This window comes from Chenopodium album, chromosome 23, assembly GCF_948465745.1.
Source record: "Chenopodium album chromosome 23, dcCheAlbu1.1, whole genome shotgun sequence".
Taxonomy (NCBI): Eukaryota; Viridiplantae; Streptophyta; class Magnoliopsida; order Caryophyllales; family Amaranthaceae; genus Chenopodium; species Chenopodium album.
In genome coordinates, this window is record NC_137856.1 from 1,783,645 (window position 1) to 1,806,050 (window position 22,406).

The 22,406-nt window shown below is 35.0% G+C and overlaps 2 protein-coding genes and 1 pseudogene across 4 annotated transcripts; 2 read left to right on the top strand and 1 right to left on the bottom strand.

Moving 5' to 3' along the window:
- Positions 1–647: 647 nt before the first annotated feature.
- Positions 648–4,055, bottom strand: LOC145607835 (14 kDa zinc-binding protein-like). Its single transcript, XM_081663430.1, has 5 exons — positions 3,844–4,055; positions 3,281–3,338; positions 2,606–2,695; positions 1,141–1,258; positions 648–1,060 (listed from the first exon to the last, which is right to left on the bottom strand). Exons 1-5 carry the CDS (start codon positions 4,038–4,040, stop codon positions 993–995), a joined length of 531 nt encoding a protein of 176 aa, XP_081519556.1. The 5' UTR covers positions 4,041–4,055; the 3' UTR covers positions 648–992.
- A 1,834-nt stretch (positions 4,056–5,889) lies between these two features.
- On the top strand, positions 5,890–8,938 carry LOC145609280 (UBP1-associated protein 2B pseudogene; annotated as a pseudogene). Its single transcript, XR_014105996.1, has 2 exons — positions 5,890–7,532; positions 8,592–8,938. The product of XR_014105996.1 is annotated as a UBP1-associated protein 2B pseudogene (transcript).
- Positions 8,939–17,693: 8,755 nt separating this feature from the next.
- Positions 17,694–22,173, top strand: LOC145607673 (ABSCISIC ACID-INSENSITIVE 5-like protein 2). Of its 2 annotated transcripts, XM_081663266.1 has the most exons (4): positions 17,694–18,237; positions 18,551–19,678; positions 19,830–19,901; positions 21,723–22,173. In XM_081663266.1, exons 2-4 carry the CDS (start codon positions 18,809–18,811, stop codon positions 21,801–21,803), a joined length of 1,023 nt encoding a protein of 340 aa, XP_081519392.1. In that variant the 5' UTR covers positions 17,694–18,237; positions 18,551–18,808; the 3' UTR covers positions 21,804–22,173. The 2 variants fall into 2 exon arrangements, with proteins under 2 accessions (XP_081519392.1, XP_081519393.1); XM_081663267.1 differs by having other exon boundaries at positions 17,694–19,678.
- The last annotated feature ends 233 nt before the right edge of the window (positions 22,174–22,406 follow it).

Here is a 22,406-nt window from a genome sequence, read left to right on the forward strand (position 1 = left end):
AGCTAATTGTCAAATTAGTTTGTCATGCCATATAAGATATAAACTTTTAAGCTAATTGTCATTATAGTTTCAATGACTAGCTAATAGCTTACCATTTAAATAGACCACAGTTAATTTACGCTGATAAATTTCATTTTATTTATTCTAATTTGTTTTATTTTAGCAAGTTATTTTCCAAGCAAATTAGCTTAAGACCAAGTTAATTGCATTTTCTAATTCCAATGGTTAACCTAGTAGGTAGGAAATATTTAACATTGCAAGCAAGTCCTTGTTATAACCATTGGAATTGCTCTAAGTAAAAATGCTACGAAGTATATTGATACTTGATGTTTTGAAACGCATTTGAAAAGATCCGAATTAATAGTTTTTTTTTTTTTTTTTTTTTTTTTTTGAGAAAAGAACTTACAAATATTGATAAAATATTGTGGTCAAAATCAATTTTATTGTAAATTCTTATTTGCAAAATAGAATTAGTGTCTTAAATTATCCAATTCATGCACTTTTTACTTTTCAATGCCAAAGGTAGTGAGGTAGCAACCAGGTGCCCCAAGTGATATGCACTCCCACAACTCCACAAGTACCTCACGGCCTAGATTTGGTATTAATTCTTCATCCAAGAAAGTGGAGGTTGTAGGGGAGAAGAAAGGTGTGCTAAGCAATGTCCACATTACCAAAATCAAAGACTTGACGTTCGAATGTTCGATCATACAATTCAGAAGAGGGGGCAAAAGATGCTCCCTGACCATGCTCAAAATCATTAAGTATTTGTTTGTCTTTGACAAGGGAAAAACACACCATTGTCACAATTTCACAAAGCCTGGTTCATGTTCATAATTTTTATTCTGAAAATACTACGCAAGTACATGAAGCACAAGAAAATGACAAGTCAATAACCCAAACAGCATTATTTTAGTTTCCTTTGACATGTACTTTGTAGAAAAAGGACAGCCAGATAACGAGTCTCCTGCCTCTACTGATATTACAAATCTGTCTTAGCCAGGGGGCCAGTTCATTTGACGTCCTCCAAGTAGGTGTACGTGGATGTGATAAACAGATTGACCTAATGAACAAAGCATTAAAGCTTGTTAGAGCACTGAAATTAAGTTGGAATGTAGAGTTTATGTGATTAGCTGAACTTACATCCTTTTGGACCATCATTAATCACTATCCTGAAGCCATCGTCAAGTCCTTCCTGCTTTGCTACAAGCTTTGCTGTGTAAAGAAGGCGGCCAAGAATTTCGCAGTGCCTTTCCTCAGCCTATGCACAGAGATAAATTATCAGGACAGCCTTTGAATATTGCAAGCTAATTAGCTAATCTAAGATAAACGCTGCAAGCTTCTCCTACAATCCTGTAATATTCTTGAGAAATAATGTGGGATGGGACCAAGATACTAATCTTCAAATTAGCTAATCAGAGATGGCAACAAGAACTAATACTCTTCAACAAATCTCTACTAATCAATGCAATAATGTCCACATTATAACATCTGCTGGACTATGTTTCATATATAAACCATTACATTTGTATTAAAAGCAGATGGTCATACCACCATACAGATATATATCGATAGTTGTGAAATAACAAGCAACATGGGGTTAGCAAGATGATTAATTCCCCATTAATATGATCAAGCACACCTTAAGTTGACCTGTTCACACATCTTTCCATGTCTAACCAGGTAGGTAAATAAGAAAGGTTCCACAAGATATGTGGCACTCTGGAACTCCATATTTCCCCAAAAGCCTCCTTTACTTATTACTGCCTTCCTCTTTTATACTCGTATGTATCTTAGCAAGAGATCATAAGATAAATGGAACCAAATTGGTCTTTACACTGAGAAAAACTCTCAAATATTTGGAGAGACTACTATATGCATATCTAAATATCTCTTAATAGTAACATTCTCTTTCTCAGATGTCTCCTACAAAAAATTCCAGTCAAGTTAAGAGGTTTAGGCTAGGACTCAATGGAAAATCAAAAACTCATGTGTCACCAATGTGCATTCGAAATGTGTTAAGCCCCGGCAACTAAGCTAACTCCATCACTACTAAGTCCAAAGTGATACTGACATTACTGAGCACAGAAGCCAACTTTGAATATGTTTTTGGCCATATACTTAGCTATTTCCTGGCAAACTCCAAAGAAAGCAGCTTTGGATAACTTCAAAAAATACAAATTATGTCTGATAACAAGTTTTACACCATGAAACCTAGAGTAACTCACTTCCATTATGCCTATTAGAAGATATAAACCATGTTTTGCCTTGTCATTACCTAATATGACAAGGCAAAGAGGAACATGACAGAGAGATCAGAGACATCGATACAGCATAACTCATTGAATGTGCACATAGTTATTATACTACCAACCTTCAATCACAACAAACAAGGAAATATCTGATCACATGGCCATAGCAAAATTAGGAACTTTAAAGATGCTGTTGGAAAAGAAGCATTGATACATTACTAGCACAAGACACGAGGACTATATGATAAAACCTAAAAATCTGTTCACTCCATTGGAAACAAAGCAAGTATCTAGCATACAGATAAGATAGATACGTTGAACAGCAGTACAATGTGGAATGAGGAAGTAATAAGTACCTTGGAGAGTCCACTTAACCCATCCTTAACCTTGGGAATGAGAACAATGTGAACCGGAGCTTGTGGGTTTATGTCCCTAAAAGCAATAACCTACATGATAGCAAATTGAAGGTTAAAAACAATTTAGTGGGTGAATTGTAGGAAACAATTATAATTATCACACTACCTAGCACATATTTTACAGCCAAAACTAAAGATACAAAATGGAAGAATAAAAGATCACACTGATGAAAATGAGATCCTCACTAAGCTCAAACAAAATGAATGTTGTCAATCGCAATGAAATACGCCTTGACCCATGCGGGACTTAAAGAATCAACTTTGACACAAGCAAAAAGATTCAATTGGGACATAAATGCATAGTAGAACATAACGAGGGAAAGGCAAAATCAATTTTGGAAAAAGGATCCACATAATTAAATCAAAGAACGCTATGATGATGACAGTAATTGGAACTCCAATGAAGGGGCCTAAAATACATCTTAAGTTTAATATGAGTTTTGCAATTTATGAATTACAAGATAAAAGCATGGTCATTTAAGAAAACCAACAAGAATAATGTCGAAATTCCAACAACCAATGCTAATAAACACAAATATAAACAATGAATAAGATAAATGCCACGACCGCATTCGATGATTCATTACAACACTTTTCGATTCATAATATCAGTACCTGTTCGTCCTCAAACACAATATTGGCAGGAATTTCCTTGCTGATAATCTTGTCAAATCTACATCATCAAACAAATATCATAGCTTTTAAACTCAACCAATACAAAGATGAAAAATTGCAAATGTGAAATCATGTTAACATTCATATTTTTAAGGCTACATATATAAACAACTGCATTCATTTCTTCCAAATACTCTATAAATTCAACCCAACATTGAAAAGGTGTTAAATTTCACAATCATCATTGATTAAAATGACAAAATTCTTATAACAACCAGCTAGAGTTATTTTCAATTCTTGTTATTATAAGTTCTATACATATCAACAGAATGATCAAAAGCAACAACAATCAAAAATCAAAAACCCCAATTCACACAGCAAAACCCTATTCCTAACAAACTTAACCAATCTTACAAATCACCCCAAATCAATTCATAAATCCACCAAGCAATAGGGCAAAATTAGGATATTCTGCATCAATCTTAACACAATAAAACTTGATTAAAAAATGAGAAAATGAATTGAAAATTAAAGAGTGAGAAAGTAAAGGAGAAGGAAGTTACATGGTGGGAGAATCGAGGGGAGTAGAAGCAGCAGCGAGAGCAGCTTCCTTCTCGGAAGCCATTGAAGAAGAAGAAGAAGAAGAAGGAGGAGGAGAAGAAGAGGGAAGAAAGTGTGATGCTAACACTTGAATGCGACTTGTTTTGTGGGGTTTTGATTGTATAACGGCCTTGCTCATTGCACCATCTTTGCCAACCATCTACTTTGTACAACAATTCTTCTAGGAGATGCCACGCTATCTTTTGGTCATGGTCTAAGATTTTTTTTAATTTAAAGACGAATATTAGGTTTTAGGATCTGTAACTGAATTGATTAGAGTTGAATTGAATTGAACTGAACTGAAATGAATTGTGTATGGTTAAAGAAATTAGGAACTGAACTGATTAGAGCTGACTAAACTGGAATTAAGCTGAAGAGAACAGGCCCTTATGCTCGAGCGTAACCATATTGTTTTTACTTCGGAGTTTTATATTACTCCATATAATGTTTATACATCATTGTGAGAGAAATTAATAAATGAATATTGAGTCATTTTACAAGGAATTTTCGATATGTTATAATTCGTTTATTATTAATTGAAGTATTGCAAATAACAAAATAATACAACACATATAAACATCACTAAAAGAGAATCATATATCTTATATTGTATGATTCGCAATCAATTAACTCACACAACCACATATTTGTTATCATTTGATGATTTTGCAAAATTGATAGATTACGGGTTGAATATTGCTACAATATAATTGCTTTAAACATTTAAAAAGCAATTATTGTGTTTGTAATTTTGTAAGTATGTAATAAGGGCCAGTTTACTTCAACTTAATTTCATTTCAGTTCAGTTCAGCTCCAATCAGTTCAGTTCAGTAAACGTGAATAGGCCCTAACAAAGGCGAACCAATTTCCTAACCACTTCATCACACAATAAATTTCCCTGTCATCTTCTTTCCAAAAAAACCTATCAAACACTTTCCCTCACATCTCATTTTTATTCTCTAGTAGTCCAGTTAGCCGTCCTAACATTTTAGCATTTATGTAAGTGAACTCAATTTTTAATAATTCAAGAGTATTATGATAAACTTTACGTTAATATTATGAGTTTTTGACTTTAACAAAATCTCCCAAACCCTATCAAGCTAATAAATGTCATAACAACTTCAATAATTTTCAAAACCACTTCAATAACATGAAAATATTCAGTTGAGTCAATGAACAAGACTAGCGTGGTTAAAAAGCAACCTAATCCGACCGTAATTTGATAATATATACACTGTAGTTGAATTACCCAGAGAAAAACAAATGCATTCAATTCAGATGGATACACAAATCTAGCACAAACCACAATTTAATATGACTCAAAATGATTAGGCTTGATTCGAATCTAATCATAGTCTAGATCGACAGTGAGAACAAATCCCGAAAAACAAACTATGCATTCAATTCACATGGATATACTAACCTTGCATAGCCATTACTTGGTATGAATCAAATTGATTAGACCTGAAACGAACTCAACCAAAGTCATTTTGAGGTTTCCGTACGAATGGATACATTAACCCCTACTCCCTCCGTGTTTTTCTAAGTGATACATTTTCCATTTCCGGCCGTGTTTTTTTAAGTGATACATTTCCTTTTTTGGCAAAACAATACATTAAAATATTATATCTCTCTCCTCTCATGGTCCCCACCCAAACCCACTACTACTTTTTATTATATCTTTCCTCTCACATATATTACTTTTCAATAAACTATTAACCCCACTATCTTTCTTTAACAATTTTTTAATACTCCACTACCCCACTTACCTCTTATTTTATTTAAGTCAATTAAATTGCCTAAAACTATGTGCCGGTCAATATGTATCACTTAAAAAAACACGGAGGGAGTATATAATTACATAATAATCTGAATCGATTGAACCCGACCTAATTCAAAACCGACAATAATCTTGATTTGATTTCAAGAACAAAGCCCAGTATAAGTACGAAACAAACAACAGTAAAGCCCAACATGGTCTCCCCAAAAAGAATCCAGACATCGCAGATTTATTAATCTGAAATCTGACTCCTTTACCTACAAAAAGGGGATCCTTTGCTTCTGTCATCTCCTTTGAAAACCCTAATTAAATCCCCAATCGCTCTCCTCCACCCACTCTAAACCCTAATTCTATCCATCATCAATGGCGAAAAAGCGAAAGCTCACAGCTAAATCTGCAGAAGCTGCAACTTCTACGCCGCAGAAGAAGCAGCAGAAGAAGGAGCAAATCGAAGAAGAAGAACCAGCGAAGGAAGAAACACCCAAGGTAGAAGAACAACAACCGCAGCAAGTAGAGGAACAATCGAAGCCTGTTGAAGAGGAAGAGGAGGAGGAAGAAGAAGTAGAAGAAGCGGAATTCGAGGAAGAAGAGGTGGAAGAAGAGGAAGAAGAAGAGGAGGAAGAAGAAGAGGGTGAAGAAGAAGAGGAAGATGAACAATCGAAGAAGATTCAAGGTGATACGACGAATTCAGCTGATGATGAGCCGATTCCGATGCTTCTAGAACCTTTTACGAAGGAACAGTTGATGATGATACTCCGGGAAGCTGCGGAAGCTCACCCAGATGTGGCGTCTCGTATTCGGAAGGTTGCGGATGAGGATACCGTTCATCGGAAGATCTTTGTTCATGGATTAGGGTGGGATACGACGGCGGATACGCTGAGGAGTGCGTTTTCGCAGTACGGCGATATCGAGGATTGTAAGGCGGTTACCGATAAGATCTCCGGGAAGTCGAAAGGGTACGGGTTTATATTGTTTAAGTCGAGGAGCGGGGCACGAAAGGCGCTTGAGATGCCGCAGAAGAGGATTGGGGGGAGGATGACGGCGTGTCAGCTGGCGGCGGTGGGGCCGGTGCCTACTACTACGGCTGCTGCAGTGGTGCAGCCGCAGCAGCCGATGTCGGAGTATACGCAGAGGAAGATTTATGTGAGTAATGTGTCTGCTGATATTGATCCGCAGAAGCTGACTGCGTATTTTGCCAAGTTTGGGGAGATTGAGGAAGGGCCTTTGGGGTTAGATAAACAGACGGGGAAGCCGAAAGGGTTTTGTTTGTTCGTGTATAGGGGTGTTGAGAGTGCTAAGAAGGCTTTGGAGGAGCCTCACAAGCATTTTGAGGGGCATGTGTTGCATTGTCAGCAGGCGATTGATGGGCCGAAGCCGGGGAAGCAGCAGATGGGACATCATCAGCCTAGAGGGAAGCATTTTGGAGGAAGGGTGGATAACCCGAATTTGGCAGGGGCAATTGGTGGACCTCCGGCTACTGGGGCTGGGTTGATGGGACAATCGGTTGGTGGTGTTGGGTATAACCAGGGACCTCCTGCTGCTGCTGCACCCGGGTTGAATCCAGCATTAGGACAGGCTTTGACAGCTCTTTTGGCTTCGCAGGGGGCGGGGTTAGGGCTGAATAACTTGCTTGGGACACTTGGTGGTGGAATGGGGGGTCCTGGTGCTGGTGCGGTTCATGGTGGGTATGGAGCGCAGAATGTTGGAGTGAATCCGAGTGTTTTGGGTGGTTATGGGAACCAAGGTGGATTGCAGAGCGTGTACCCAAATCAGCAGCTGGGGCAAGGAGGGGCTGGTGGGAGGTCGCAGCATGGCCATATGGGTGGTGTTGCACCGTATGGCGGCCATTGAGTTGCTCTTGAATAGTTACAGGTATACCATCTCCTCTAGACTTTAAACTTCTAGTTTCTATGCGGCCTTGAAGTCTTAGATTGTTCTTGGGTTTTGCATTCATTTATGTGATGTCAAGATTTGTTTTGAATAGTTTTAGCACTCTTAAGTACCCAATTGGTGTGAATTATAATTCTGAGTAGTATCATTGGTGTTTGATACATTTCAATTCATCCTCAAGTGTTGCATTATGTTTTGCTGTGATCATAATTAACATTGAGTTAGCCCTTGTTAAACATACCTCTGTTCGTCAAGCTTCATGGAGTGTAGTTTGTGTACCCTCATCCCTCATGCAGCATTGTTTGTCTATTTTCGAACGATGATTGTTGTTATTTGCTTCTGTTTGACGGTGTTATGGCGTATCTGTGTAGTGTTTAATAGCAAATTCAGCAAACAGCACAAATGATCGCAATTCTTTTTATAGTATGTAAACTTGATATTTGGGCTGTAACATGCCATCTTATTAGTCTATGAGGCAAGGGATTGCTTGATTCTGATTGCATATACCTGTGTTTGGGGTTTGGCAGCTGTTATGCAGAGACCTGATTTGGTATCTTTGAAACATTCGTGTGAGTTATTATGCTATAACTTGCCTTGGTTCTATTTTGTGATTGCCTTTAGCTGTTAAATTAAATGCTAGTCTGTGGAGCACATTTGAACTTTTGAAGGTCGTCACTTCAAGGGCTATGAATTTGTGCAGTGCTTGATAGGTCTTTGTACTTTCATTGATCTGAAAATGTTTTTCTATTAACCCATAATAGTTGAGCTTGATATATCAAATAAATAAAATCCCATATTTTAGTATTTGTTAAAATTTCAAACTACTGCCCCCCTGGAAAAAAATTCTTGTAACTGTCTTTTAAAATTTGGTTTTTATGTAAATAACTGATGTTTGTAAGTGAATTTAGAGGCAATTTTTAAGCAATGGATCCTGGACTGTAACGATTTGAAGAAGAATCCTTGGTTTTGCTAATACTTCTACTCCACAAAATTTTGAATTTTCCAGAAGTTGTTTTTATGTTTTACTTATTCATTGTGCAGATCTCTATTAGGTGCATCAGTCTTTTAATACTCGCGTGGTGATTCTTCCCAAGTTTGAAGAGGCAAACAAGATCTTTATAAGATTTCTTATCAACTTTCTGTTTCTCTTCTAGAAAGGCTGTTGTCTTTGAACGAACAAATAGTATTGCTGGTTTTCATTTCTTCTCTTTCTTTTTACCTGTGTTCCTTTTTAAACAATGTAATATTTTTAAGGTATATTTTGTCTTAAAAGCGCCAGGGATGACATTGAGTACTTTTTTTTTTAACAAAGTTTATGTAACTTTGAAAATTATTATGGATGTTTTACTGAGGCTGATGTTGAATCTCTATTGTCCTGTTTTACTATATTTTCTACTTTTTGAATCAATTCTCCTTTTAATCTATTTAAATTTTTTCAATTTTATTTTAATTTGCATTCATTGACTTCTGCGTGTTTTTCACTTCTTTGCTCATCTTGGCTATTCATCAATAATTTACTATCTTGTTTCATGTGATGTAGTCTGTGTATTACAGGACATTGTCATGTCTTAATTCAAGTGCAGGTTGTTGTTGACGCAGGAGGGCTTCTCTTAGCCATTATATGTCGAAAAGGTTTAGAAGTTGAATTTATGAGATTCAGTGCTTTAGATGTTGTGAAATAAGATTTTATTTGTATTTATTTTTTAATTTTTTTTTTCAGAATTTACTTTTTTCAATGGTGACATTGGTATGGGAGTGAGGGAGGGGATGTAGGGTCTGTTCTCTTCGGCTTAATTTCAGTTCAGCTTAGTTCAGTTCTTAATTTCCTCCTCTCATAAACAACTCAGCTCAGTAAATGAGAACATGCCCGTAATGTTGTGAATTCTTGAGAGTAACCAATTCATATAAAACCAACAAGGATTTTAGTCATAGAAGTTGTTAATTGTTAGTTTATAATGCACGTCTTCTGAAATGTATTTGCCATCAAGAGATAAGTCATGCACTGGATCTCTCAAATTGGGAGTGCATGTACATCCCATAGAGGTAAGTCCATAGTTTTGTGCTAAGTTTAAACTGTCATTTTTTTTGATATTTTATTGGGATTTTGTTTGTGATGGCTCTGATTTGAAGCCTGAAGAGTGAATGCTATCTGTTATTGATGACTTGTCTTATGTATTTCTGTAACTCTTATGTTTTTCAAGCAAGCAAGCAACCTCAGGCTTGCTTTCTGTGCAATATCATCAACCCCCCTCCCTCCCTCCGCCCTTCCCCTCCTCCCAACCCATAGTTTAGGCTTTTTACAGAGGTTTTGTGGCGAACCTTTTCTAAGTATCCTCTAGCTAGAGTTGATCATAGGTTTGGGTAATTTGATAGAACACCTTTTCCTGGTCTTACCTATTACTTTCTTGGGGCTCTTGTGTTAAGCTTTGCTCAAAGTGCATCTGCATTTTGTGCTTGTTCCATACTTATTTCATTCATTCATTTTTTTCTTTCCACAAAATGATCAAAGATGTCTCCAGGTTGCTGAAATCTAGGTGTAAATCTGACTGGGTTTGGCCAATACTTGTGGGTTAACAGTAACTACAGAACAATTTATTGCCCTGTCTAGGGTAAAACCATGCCATTTGTGCTGCCCAGATTTAATGTCTTTTTTGTGCTCTGCTTTGTTGCCTACACTCTGGCTACACCATATATAATGGACTTCTGCAAATTGAAAATTTGTCTTCTGAAGACCAAATCATCCTTATGCCATATAAACCATGAGTTAGCCAAGGGAACTTGTAATCTTGTGTGTGGATGTATTATTTGCTATACAAAGTGGCTGGTTCTGTATTCTTTAATCCGGCGAGGAATGTTTAGTGTGTCTGCTAGGGTAGCCCCTTTTCTTGTTACTCTTTCTGCTGGGATTAAGTTTATTTTTATTTATTTATTTATTTTTTATTTCTTTTATTTTATTTTATTTTTGATAATGAAATAGCGTCATTGGAGTTTTTTATCAGAACATCACTCCTGACCATGAATGGAGGAGTTCTCTGTTAGTTTTATATGTTTATGGGACTTGATGAACTGCTGGTACACCGTTGAGTGGTTGACTAGTGTAAACGTTGACTTACCTCACAACTATATTATTGTTTTGTTTTTTAATGTGTGGGGCTGTGGGCGTTGGTTTTTGCATGACTAGAACTAGGGTTTGAAATGTGTTGGGAAACTTACATTCATCAGAGAAATGTACTCATCATAGTCATCAATGCCTTTTAACACAATAAGTAAATGACTATTGGTGTGCTAAACCCTTGTCAGTTGCTTTTCATTTGTCTTTAATAAGTTTAAGAGTGTTTGAAAGAGGGTTCTGTTCCTGTTCATCGCTGAAGAGTTCTGACGGACATGACTATCATTACAGTTAATATGGTGCATATTGTTTGTGTAATGAGCTATTGTTGCATGTCCAGTGTTGTGAAGGTATAGGCTTATGTTTATATGAAGTAAGGCAAGGGTATTGTTGTTCTGTTGGTGATGGCTTAATGCCCTTTCTGAAGACTGGGGATGCCCTCACTGACAATTGATACAATGCTCTCCTGAAGAGTTGTAAAGCAAGATTAGGTCATGGTTTTTTGGCAACAAATGTCGAATCACAGAGATTTGTATTGGTGGTCATTGTAATTTGTAAATGTTCCAGTGCGGGTGTCTATGTAATGTTGTTTTTAAGGCTGCTAGGTGAATGTAATGTGCAGTCATTTTGTTACGGATTTTTCTATATCTTTGATCTAGTGTCTCACTAGCATGTTGAATTGTTTATATAATTCTCTCTACTCTTCATTGTGTGATGGATTTAGGTTATGTTTATCTAGTGTCTAGGTAATTTTTTTACAGAGACCCAATTTTTTAGTTTAATAGAAGTACATCTAAGTACATGAAATGAACTATTTATAGGACGGATTAGGACCCCTTTTATTTTATTACACTTAAAATTCTCAAAATTTTTATCATCTTGATTAATACTTGTTTGAAGAGTTTGGTTAATTGTCCCAGTAAAGTTAAGATATTGGCCAGTAAAATAACAGAAGAAAAGTCTCAGCGTTCTCTACCATGTTCAGAAATTAGCTTCCTATTCCTAATTTCTCTCAAACAATTGAATAAAAATGATAAAATAAGATGACTAAATTGAAGAAACAAAACCAATTACAGAAGATAGAAGAAATGATGTGAGAAGCAGATGATGAGTTGTCGTCTAATGTTATAGAACTTGCTGCATTAAGTGCGACTGAGGTTACTCGAAGCAGTGGAATTTATCCCAAATGTAGCTTATTGTGTATGTAAGGTCGCAGATGAGGATGCTATTAGGGAGTGCGAAATTGTGGCAAGACTGCAAGAGTTAGGGGTTGATGTGAAGATCAGTGGGTTTCAAAAGTGTGTTTTCAGAGCAAAGGCTACCTCTCGATTGTAAGGATTATGAATGTCCTTTTCGAGAAAGAAGGGGGGGCATGCAACGCACTTGAGGTGCCCATTGCAACCCCCTGGGAAGATACAAGGAGACAGGAGAGTACTTATATGTATTTGAGTTTGTTAAGCGGAAGGGTCATTTCAGGTAGGTAGACGGCAAGGAATTTGGCATTTTGATGCGAGCTATATCAAGTCTTGCTATGTTGTGTTTCTTTGTCTACAGGGATGGTGAAAGTGCCATCAAGGCTGTAAGAGAGATGCCTAGCCTAGACGTTTTGAGGACCTTGTTTTGAGTGTCTAAAATGATATCGATTCTTAGAAAAGGAATCCTTATAAAGCTCCCAACCTATCGCGTATGATTGTTGAGAAGAAGCCTCTGAGAATGTCAAACTCCCTTTGTTCAGAACTCCCTATTACGGTCAAGGAAAATAGCAGGAGGATGGCATATGGTGGCCTGACTTCGAAGGCAGCGGATTTAGCATTAAAACCAATGGGGCTAAGGTTGTTTTTGAGAGTTTGGTACCTCATATACCTCTCTTCCTCCCCCCCCCACCATATTAAGGACCTCTTGTGATAACAACACCGCTACACCTATAATTATAAGTTTATAGCCAGAAAAATCATTACTTTTGTCAACAAATATGACTTAATAGATAGTTTTTTCAACCATCAATTTTACTATTATGATCTACTCTTTTGGTTATTTTCACCGTTCCAAGCAAATTTTCTCTCTTACTTCTGACTTTTACTCCCTTTTCTCCCTCTCCCTCTCGATTTATATACCAATTATCGCCTTTTCTTTCAGCCAATGAAATAGCAGTGAGCGAATAATACTCCCTCCGTCCCCTTTTGATGGTCCCTTATGGGCCAATTTTAGTTTCAAAATGTTCGCCCCATTTGTTTTTTCCAACAATCATAAATATTAATTTTTTACCAAATTTGAGGACAATACTTGTGCAAACTTATTTTTTCCATGTAAATTTTGTTTCTCATGTACTTTTATTACTTTCTCTTTCTACTTTTTTGCATACCCAATGTCAATTTACTTTTTAAAAGTATTTTAACTATTTTTATTTGTGTTTATTAATTTCCGTAAAAAATGCCCATAAGAGATTATTAAAAGGGGACGGAGGGAGTAAAAAGACATAATGGTAGCCAGTGAGGAGAGAGGATCGAGAATAGGGAGAAAACCGATAAAAAGAGAAATTAAAATAATTTAAAATTATTTTTAAAGTGGTAGTTCATTATTTAAGTTCATCCCAAAAAGGCAACTAGAGTATTTTACTACTTTTAGTAGTGGTAATACAATTTTGGTAGATTCCTAAGATAAGTTATCGGCAAGTAGTACAATTTTCCTAATTTTAATGACTTTGGTGAAACAAAATAAAGCCTAAAAATAGTAAAGTACAGTACTGTTTAAGTGTTAAATTCAATTAATTTAGTGGACCACCAACGTTTTTATTCACGCCCATGAATAGCCAACTCAGAAAAGCTGATATCAGATCTTTATGTTTCCATCACAAATATTTATTCCGTACACCATATATTTTATTTCGAGAAGAATTATTAATTTTGCCAATTTTTCAATTTATAAAAAAGATAGTGGGCAGACATTTTGGGCATAATAAAACTCACTTCTTCTCATTTATGCTAAATGGTCAAAACAAAAAAAAAAAAAAAAATAAAAATAAAAAAAATAAAAAAATCTAATGGTACATACCATATGATGAGTTCCGTGAACAACAAAATCAGGGCAGTAGAAGGAATTAATGAAATCTTGAATTAGTGATATAATTGAGGATTGTGTATGATATTCAATACAAGCTACTCCGTAACAACTCACGAGTTCAAATCCTTCGAACTTTAAAATGATATTTGATACAAGTTAACAACTCACGAGTTCAACTCCTTCGAACGTAAAAAATATATATTTTGAGGTGCTAATAAGAGGGAGTAGTGGCTAGGTCTTAACAAAGAAATAAAGTAGAAAAAATGGTAGAGTGATGCGTAGAATGTCTAAATTAAGAAATATCCCAAATTCTCAACTCTAAAGGGAAAAAAATGACTTAACTAGCTTGAAGCACCCCTTTACTAGTCACTCTACAATTTTGTTCCCTTCCTATATATGTTGATCATATATTCGTATGGTTATGGGATTTTGAAGCTAGAATAGTTGCTAAATTATCCATTTACACCATTAGTTATCTTATATTCAAAAAGCACCTTATTACTGAGTAGTTCTTATTGAACCTTATATAATTAGGCCCTGCCCTTTGATTTTCTCTACAATTAATTTCATTTAAGTTTAGTTCATTTCAAATCAATTCAGTTTAGTTTAGTTTAGCTAAGAAAAACAAGATCTTACTACTTTATTTACAAATTGTTATTATATATTTTCAAAACTTATCGACTCTTGAATTATCAAATAGAAAATACTTCTTTCATGTTATCGTTATAATAAATAAAAAAAAATAATAAATAAAAATAAAAATAAAAATAAAAATAAAAACTCTCACCTTTATTTTACCTTTAAATACCAAGTGGCTCCTAAAAAATTACTTGGGAATATTCGTGAGCCAATGAGTTAGGGTAGCCACCAACACAGGCACGTGCAATTCTTGATTCCTAGTACATATAAATTCAATAAAAATAATTGCTACATCGTATGGACATATATATAGAGTTTGGAGTAATTTGTTCCCTTGCTTATTAATGACTAAATAAGGAAATAAATTGGCTTTTTTGGCAATATTTTTGTACAATGATTAATCTTATGTTAAGTTTATGTCTTCAATGGACAAGATTTAATAACGTACCTATGAAATGATTTTATAATTTGTATATATCACGAGAATAACTAAAGCACCAATAATTAGGATTAGACTAAATTGGTATTTGGAATAAGATTTATATGTGAGATTTGGATGCTAATTTCAAAGTATAATAAACTAATTGATTAATTTAAACGAGATAAACCATTGCTTCTCGATCTTAATGGAGTTAATGTTAAGTGACTAATTACTTTGAGAAGTATAGAATATCTTATTCTTAGTGAGAATTGCTTTATATATTGTCTTGGTGTAATTTTTGGTAATAATTCAATCGAATATTTAAGATAATAAAATAACCTAATATAGTACTCGTGCTATATAAAAGATTAAAGCTTAATATATATAAACTTTTATATTGATGATTAGTGAATCAAATAAGATTAACATATTTCTCTCTATCTCAGAGCGTTTCTACACATTTTCTATTTGACTTTGATTGAGTCAAAGATATGTGGCTACTTGTCTGTTTTAATGTATTAAATTAATCTGTAAAAAGCTTAAAGTTGTTGTGTATCTTTTTCAGTGCGTTTAACAGTCAATGTTAAAAAGGTCGTAAGTATATGAAGTATGCTTTATTGGCTTGATGTATGATTACTTTCATTTGAATTCTGAACTGGTCTTTTTTTTTTTTTTTAATATATTAAATTAAAGGATGCATAAAAATCCATAACACAAATGTCCAATAATTATAAGAAAATTTCAAAAACGTATGTGAAATGTCCGAAAACTTGTACTTAAATTTCACAATTCAAGATGTTCAAAAGCTTATATAAAGTGCCCAATAACTTATATAGTCTATTCGATGTAATACTTCTTATCCTTTTGTCGTGAAAAATTAGGGGATCAGACAATTTGATGTAACCTTTAATGAAATAATCCTTGCTATTGCTATCCCTTTAACACCCCCCCCCCCCAAAAAAAAAAAAAAAAAAAAAAAAACCTTATACTTTATTGTAAGTTCAGAGTCACACTAAATTTTATTTTTATTAATTACACTTTTCAATTTTTTCCCTTATTACCACGACTTTTGCAATATTTGAAGCTATAGTTTATATAATTCCCCCATATCCCTTAAATATCACATCATAGAGGGGTCAAACTTTAGAAACTTTGATAATAAATAATTTTTTTTTTCTTTTAACACCAATTACGAATATAATCATATCACACCTTGTTACGTTTACTTCAATTTCAACTCTTGAAACATCAAATTTATGTAATTTTAATCTATGCAAAAGCGGATGCATGTATGCTTTGAAACATGTTTTAAACTCTTAAATATCATCTAAAATCAAATATGACAGCCTTTAAGGGGACGAAGAGAATAACATAAATACGTAAATTAAGTTGGAATATACAAGTAATAAAGAAGCAAAGTAGAATTACGGTGTATTAATGGGCTTTTTATGTAAAACAATGGGCTAGCCCATATATTGAGGTAATAAATTCAGAAGACATAAATTGCAGCCCAACATGATGGGGTGGGGTCCAGTGTCCACTTTTGAAGAATTGGAATGTTACATGCTCAACATTTGTCAACACCTCAGAGTGTTACACGCATTTAGAGGGAGAATTATGATGTGACTTTTATAAAAAAATACAAAATGTGTGAATTATTTCCTGTTTAAACTAACTTTGTTTTAAAATAATTAAATAAATACAATGTACCCCACATTTGATTTTAAATACTCGTATATGTATGCTATACTTCCTAGTATTACTCGTACAAGTTTACAACAAAGAGCACTTGAATCCAAAGCTCGCCATTATCCAATATGATCGTATCGGATCGTATCAGATCATATTAGAAAATTTTATATTGATTTTGATTGTCTCTAGTTTGATTTCGGGATATTTGTTTGTAAATATACCAACCACTCACAATTTAGGGCCTGTTCACATTTACTTAATTTCAGTTCAGTTCAGCTCCAATCAGTTCAGTTCAGTTCAGTTCAGCTCCAATCAGTTCAGTTCAGTTCAGCTCTTAATTTCCCTCTCACATAAAATATTCATTTCAGCTCAATTCAGTTCAGTTCAGCTCCAATCAGTTCAGTTCAGCTCAGCTCTAATCAGTTCAGTTCAGTAAATGTGAACAAGTTCTTAGTTATAGTGAAATTATTTAACGAATTTATAAGCGTGATGTGAATCATACTATAAAGTTAGCATATAACTTCACAGCTATAGATAATACAAAAATTAAAATACTCGTAACATGTGTTTTTCTTCATTCATAAAGAAGCATATAATACCAAAAACATATACTTGTAATTCAATTTGAAGAACACAAAATTTTTACTAAAGCACATGTAAGTATAAGTGTATAACAACTTCAACAACAGAACATTAACCTAAAACATGCACCAAAATCCTGACAGCCAAGAGCACAAAGTAATAATCGAAAAACTTGATTGGAAAATATAATTTTTTTTCTACCGTAAAATTACTCTTAAAACCTATTATTCTCGTTCTGCTCTTAAATGAAGATTATTAATCCGTATAACACGAAAACAACATACAAATATTTTTACTGTTGTGAAATATTTACATACATTATAAACTACTCCGTATAAACATTAATTTAAAAAATAACTTATGGTGAAATGTAAAATAAAATTAATTTATAAACATAACTTATGGTGAAATGTAAAATAAAATTAATTTATAAACATAACTTATGGTGAAATGTACTGTATAATAAATGGGTCCAATTTTGCTCAGAAAATACGGAGTAAAAAATAAAAAATGGGTCCCCAGTCTCCCTTTAAAGTTATGTGCAGCAGCAAAACATAACATTTCTGAATTTTTTTTTTTTTTTTTACAATTATTTTCCAATTCATTTCTATTTTATGATTATAATTTCATAATTACAATTAATTTTCTGATTATTTCTACTCTTTTATTTTTCTTTGAATATTAATTAAAATTAAAAAAGAAAATTATTCACCAGATCTGATCTTGCGGCGTTTTGCTCTGTCGAAGCCTCTGATTCTCTCTCCTCCCTACCATCCCAACAACACCACTTTCACTTGACACTCTAAAATCTCCTTTTGTTTTCTTCTGTTTTTTTGGGTCTTTTTTTGTTTTTGGGTTTTTATTTTATTTCTACTATTAATTAATTTAGGTCATCATTCTTGTTTCTACTTCCAATTTCTTAATCCCCAAATTCTTCCTCTTTTAGATGAAGAAAATGTAGTGTCTTTTTCACAAATTAATGGGATTCTTCCATATTTACTTGGGTAATTACTAATTTTGTCTGGGTAACTTTTTTTTTTTTCTATTTAAATATCAAAAAAAAATTTCATTTTTATTTTTGTGCTCATTATAATGATCTTGTGCACTGTATAAATAAATTAGCTTCAAATGGCAGAATGTGATTCTGGTGGGATTTTCTAACGACTAATTTAATAAATTATCTGGTGGGTATCTCTCTATCTTTCTCTCTCTTAAATTATCAAGCTCTTGTTGTTGACTGTGTATTAAATGTTGATTATTTTTGTTAATTAAATTAGTAGTAATAATATTAATAATTTTATACAGTACTATGATTCTATATTTGTGTTAATTTATTGATCTGGGGTTCTTCTTTTTGTGTATGGTTTTTGGGGTTTTTGGGTTCCTCTTTTTTTCCCCAAAAACTCTCATTTTTGTTGTCTTTATCCCCCCCTTAAACCCTAATTTCTTAGCTTTTTTAGACAATGATTCAATGTTTAATGTGTGATTCCTTTACAGGGGTGCAGATAATTTGGGTTGCATGTGTTGTTCACAAGACCTTTCTTGTTGATTTCTCAATTTTATGGTGTAGTACTTGTCATTTCTGATAGAAAGGGTTTATCTTGCATTGCACAAATACATAGGGTTTATGTTTGTGTCTGTGATTGAGATTGAGATTGCGAAGACGAAACCGGGTTTCGGGTTTTTGTAAAGAGATATATATAGATAGGTGTTGTAGATGGATATATATAAGTATCTTTGAAGTGTGTGATTTGAATGGGTACTCAAACAATGGGATCTCAAGGTGGTATAGGTGATAGTTCAGTACCAAAGCCTCCAAGTTTATCTAGACAAGGTTCATTGTATAGCCTTACACTTGATGAGGTACAAAATCAGTTGGGAAATTTGGGGAAACCCTTAAGTAGTATGAATCTAGATGAGCTTCTTAGGAATGTGTGGACTGTGGAAGCTAACCAGACTGTTGGAGGAAGTAGTAGTAATGATGTTGATAATGGTGCTCAAAATCTTAACCAGGGTGTTCTTGGGGAGGCATCTCTTAATCGACAATCGAGTTTTAATTTGTCTCGGGATCTAAGTAAGAAGACGGTTGATGAAGTTTGGAGGGAGATTCAGCAGGTGAAGGAGAGGAATCCTGAGAGGCAAAATACACTTGGTGAGATGACATTGGAAGATTTCTTGGTTCAAGCTGGGATTGTTCTTGATGCGGCTGGTGGTAATGGTGGTGGTGGTGGAAATGAGAATGATACTAGCAGTGCTGTTCAGTGTAACTTGGGGGGTATTGATCCAAACTCTGGGCGACATTCGAATGTTCCGCAACATGCTCAGTGGATGCCTTACCAGCTGCTTCCACAGCAGCAACAGCATAGTATGATGACAATGTTTATGCCAGGACACCATGTCCCTCAACCTATTGCTGTCAGTGGCGGAGCTCTCTCAGATACAGCTTACCCGGATGCTCAATTGGCTGTTACAACTGCTCCTTTGATGGGAACGTTGTCCGATACACAGGCAATTGGTCGGAAAAGGCTTGCTCCGGGAGATGTGGTTGAGAAGACCGTAGAGAGGAGGCAGAAGCGAATGATTAAGAATAGAGAGTCTGCTGCACGTTCACGAGCCAGGAAACAGGTTAAATACAGATTCTTGTCTCTAATTTTGGTTTGCATGTGTTTGAATTTCGGTTCCTGTCTTACATTTTGTTATCCAATTGGTAGAATTTTGTTTCTACTTTGTCTCTGATCCTCCATTCTCATGATAAAGTTGTGATTGTGGTGGACAGGCTTATACCAACGAGTTGGAAAACAAAGTTCAAAGGCTAGAAGAGGAAAATGAAAGGCTACGGAGAATGAGGGTATGTTTGTTCATACTTTACGAATCCATGGTTGTGAAATTTGCTTTATAAAAGGTCTCTATTTCTTGCTAGTGCTGAAGTTGTGCTATTTCAATCCCTTTCTCCTATAGTGAGAGAAACTCGGTCTTTTATTGGATAATCGTATGGTAGAGTATTGTTGATGTGTACTTGAGAACTCACTTTACCAGTTGGTGTATAGTCAGAAAAGAATAAACATTTATTTCGTATGGCTAGATTTTGACATCTTACTAGATGATTTTTTAGCAGTTTACAGTTTGCTTACCAAAGCACAAGCTAGTTGCATTCTTTAGGCAGTGTGCATGGAATCAATTATCTGGTTCTAATCAGAGTGTGTAAACAATTTCAAAGGTTAAGAAGTAAGTATTTGAATTAACATTCTCCGATTCAATGTTTCGGATAAAGGCAGATGAGATGACTTGCCAATAAAAGATATTCAGTCTTAGCAAAAAAAAGCCGAAATTTACTCCACACTTGTTCGTTGGTTGTGATGGCTTGAAAACAGTGGCTTGCTGATATAGTAATTTTGTGATTTCTTTGTTGGGACTTTTGGTCTGAATTATATACTTAGTGACTTACTATCATTGAACTACCTTTTTCCTTTAGGTTTGAGATTAGCCTTTTAGGCTTTTTCACCTGCACACTCTTTTGCTTCTGTGCATGGGCAACTCATAATGAAATTGTATCTGAAGTTGTTATCAGATCTCCTTAAATGAGATGCATTTCTAGCCTCATCCTAGCCCTAATTTCTCTGTAACTCCTGTTGTTTGTTTGGTTTTGGTTGGATGGACGGGAATTTACTAGACAGACGTATATGTTGTAAGCCGTGTAACCAAGCAGTTTGAGCACAATTGCAAGAATTTGAAGAGTGCTCCTTTTATATATTGATGGATATAGACATCTTTGTAGTTTTTTCAGTTTGCTAATTATAATGGTAAGGGTGGTTACTTCACTCTGCTTTTTAGCTGGGCATGATCAATATCCTGGAGAAAGTCAGTCTCATAACAGTAAAGTTGCTCTTTGCTTGCATGTTCTGTTTTGATAAACATGGTATCTCCATTCATCAAGCTGCCTTTTCCCCTTGGAGCCTCTAGGCTGATTTTAGGTTCTGGAGTAGCTTTTTTCTAGTAACTCTTGGGTGTTAGTACATCCTGTGATTAATTTTTTTCACTATATCAGTTATGTCTGTGCTTTCAAAGCGCTGACCAATACCTTAAATCATTAACAGGTGTTGAGTGAATGCTGACTAATATCTATAGTTCAATATTATATCATGGTATATGATACTAAGTCGTTATTTCATATATTCATCTTGCATTTTGTGATTGTTAGTGACATTTTATAGTAAGGTCTTAACAGAAGAGGCTAATGGCCCGGGTTTTCCCTTGACCCTTGCCCAAACTCCCAGACCAGGTCAAGGTCCACCTTGGATCATCCGCCTGGCTAGCCTCTTGAATCAGCCTGGCCAAGACTCGTAACCTGTCTGTGAACTACAAGCCCGGGTCCTATCCCTGCAGGCTGCAAGCCCAGCTGGCTATAAACTAGCTCAGGTCTGCTAGCCATCTCTAGTCTTGGATTCAACTACCTTCTAGCTCCTTCTAGCTCAACAATCAACATATATTGGCTCGTAAAAAGTCTGTGAACCTCATCAGTCCATATCTTGATAGATGTGTAGTTTATGTTATCATCTTTATATACTATATTTAATTCATGTGAGCATGATCAATTTCAAAAACTTGTACTAAGTTGTGTATTTCTAGACTGATCCTTCCTTTGCCCTTTATGATGATTATCTTTTGACAGGAGGTGGAGAAGGCCCTGCCAAGTGTTCCCCCTCCTCAACCCAAGTACCAGCTCCGACGAACAAGCTCAGCACCTCTCTAGCAATTTGTTCATGAGCAGTTGTATGATGCAAAGCCGTGGAAAAAAGTGTACGACCTTATAGTGTTTAATGAGCGAAGCTAACTGTTGTCCTGGACTGTCTGCATCTTTGATGTCAGATTGTTCATCTTTGTAACTTTTCTACTTCTCCTCCCTTTCTCATAAATCTGGCAGTTCTCCTAGTCTGCAACTGCTGCCGATTTTCCTAGGTTTTTTATTTCTCTCTTTTTAATCCTTTTTATTTATTTATTTTTTTTACCAGTTTCTTCTATTCCTTTGTGAGTAGCCTGTGTATGTACATTTTAAGTACCGAATCCTAAGAGAGTTGCAAAAAAGGTAAAAAGGAAATTTTAGAATGCAGCATGTTCACTCATAGTTGTCTCATTTTATTGTTTGATTGAAATGTTGAATATTGCTTGAATTGCTAATTTCTGGTTCATTATCTGTAACTTTTTGTACGTGCGACTCGCCTTCCATTTTTACTTGTAAATTGGCTGTAAATATGTGTACTCAGTTTGTATATATGAAAACATAAAAGTCGTACATCGAAAGTTTCATTTGTTGTTTCTCCTGTAATCCCAGCTATTCCATGCATTCAGTTTTTCT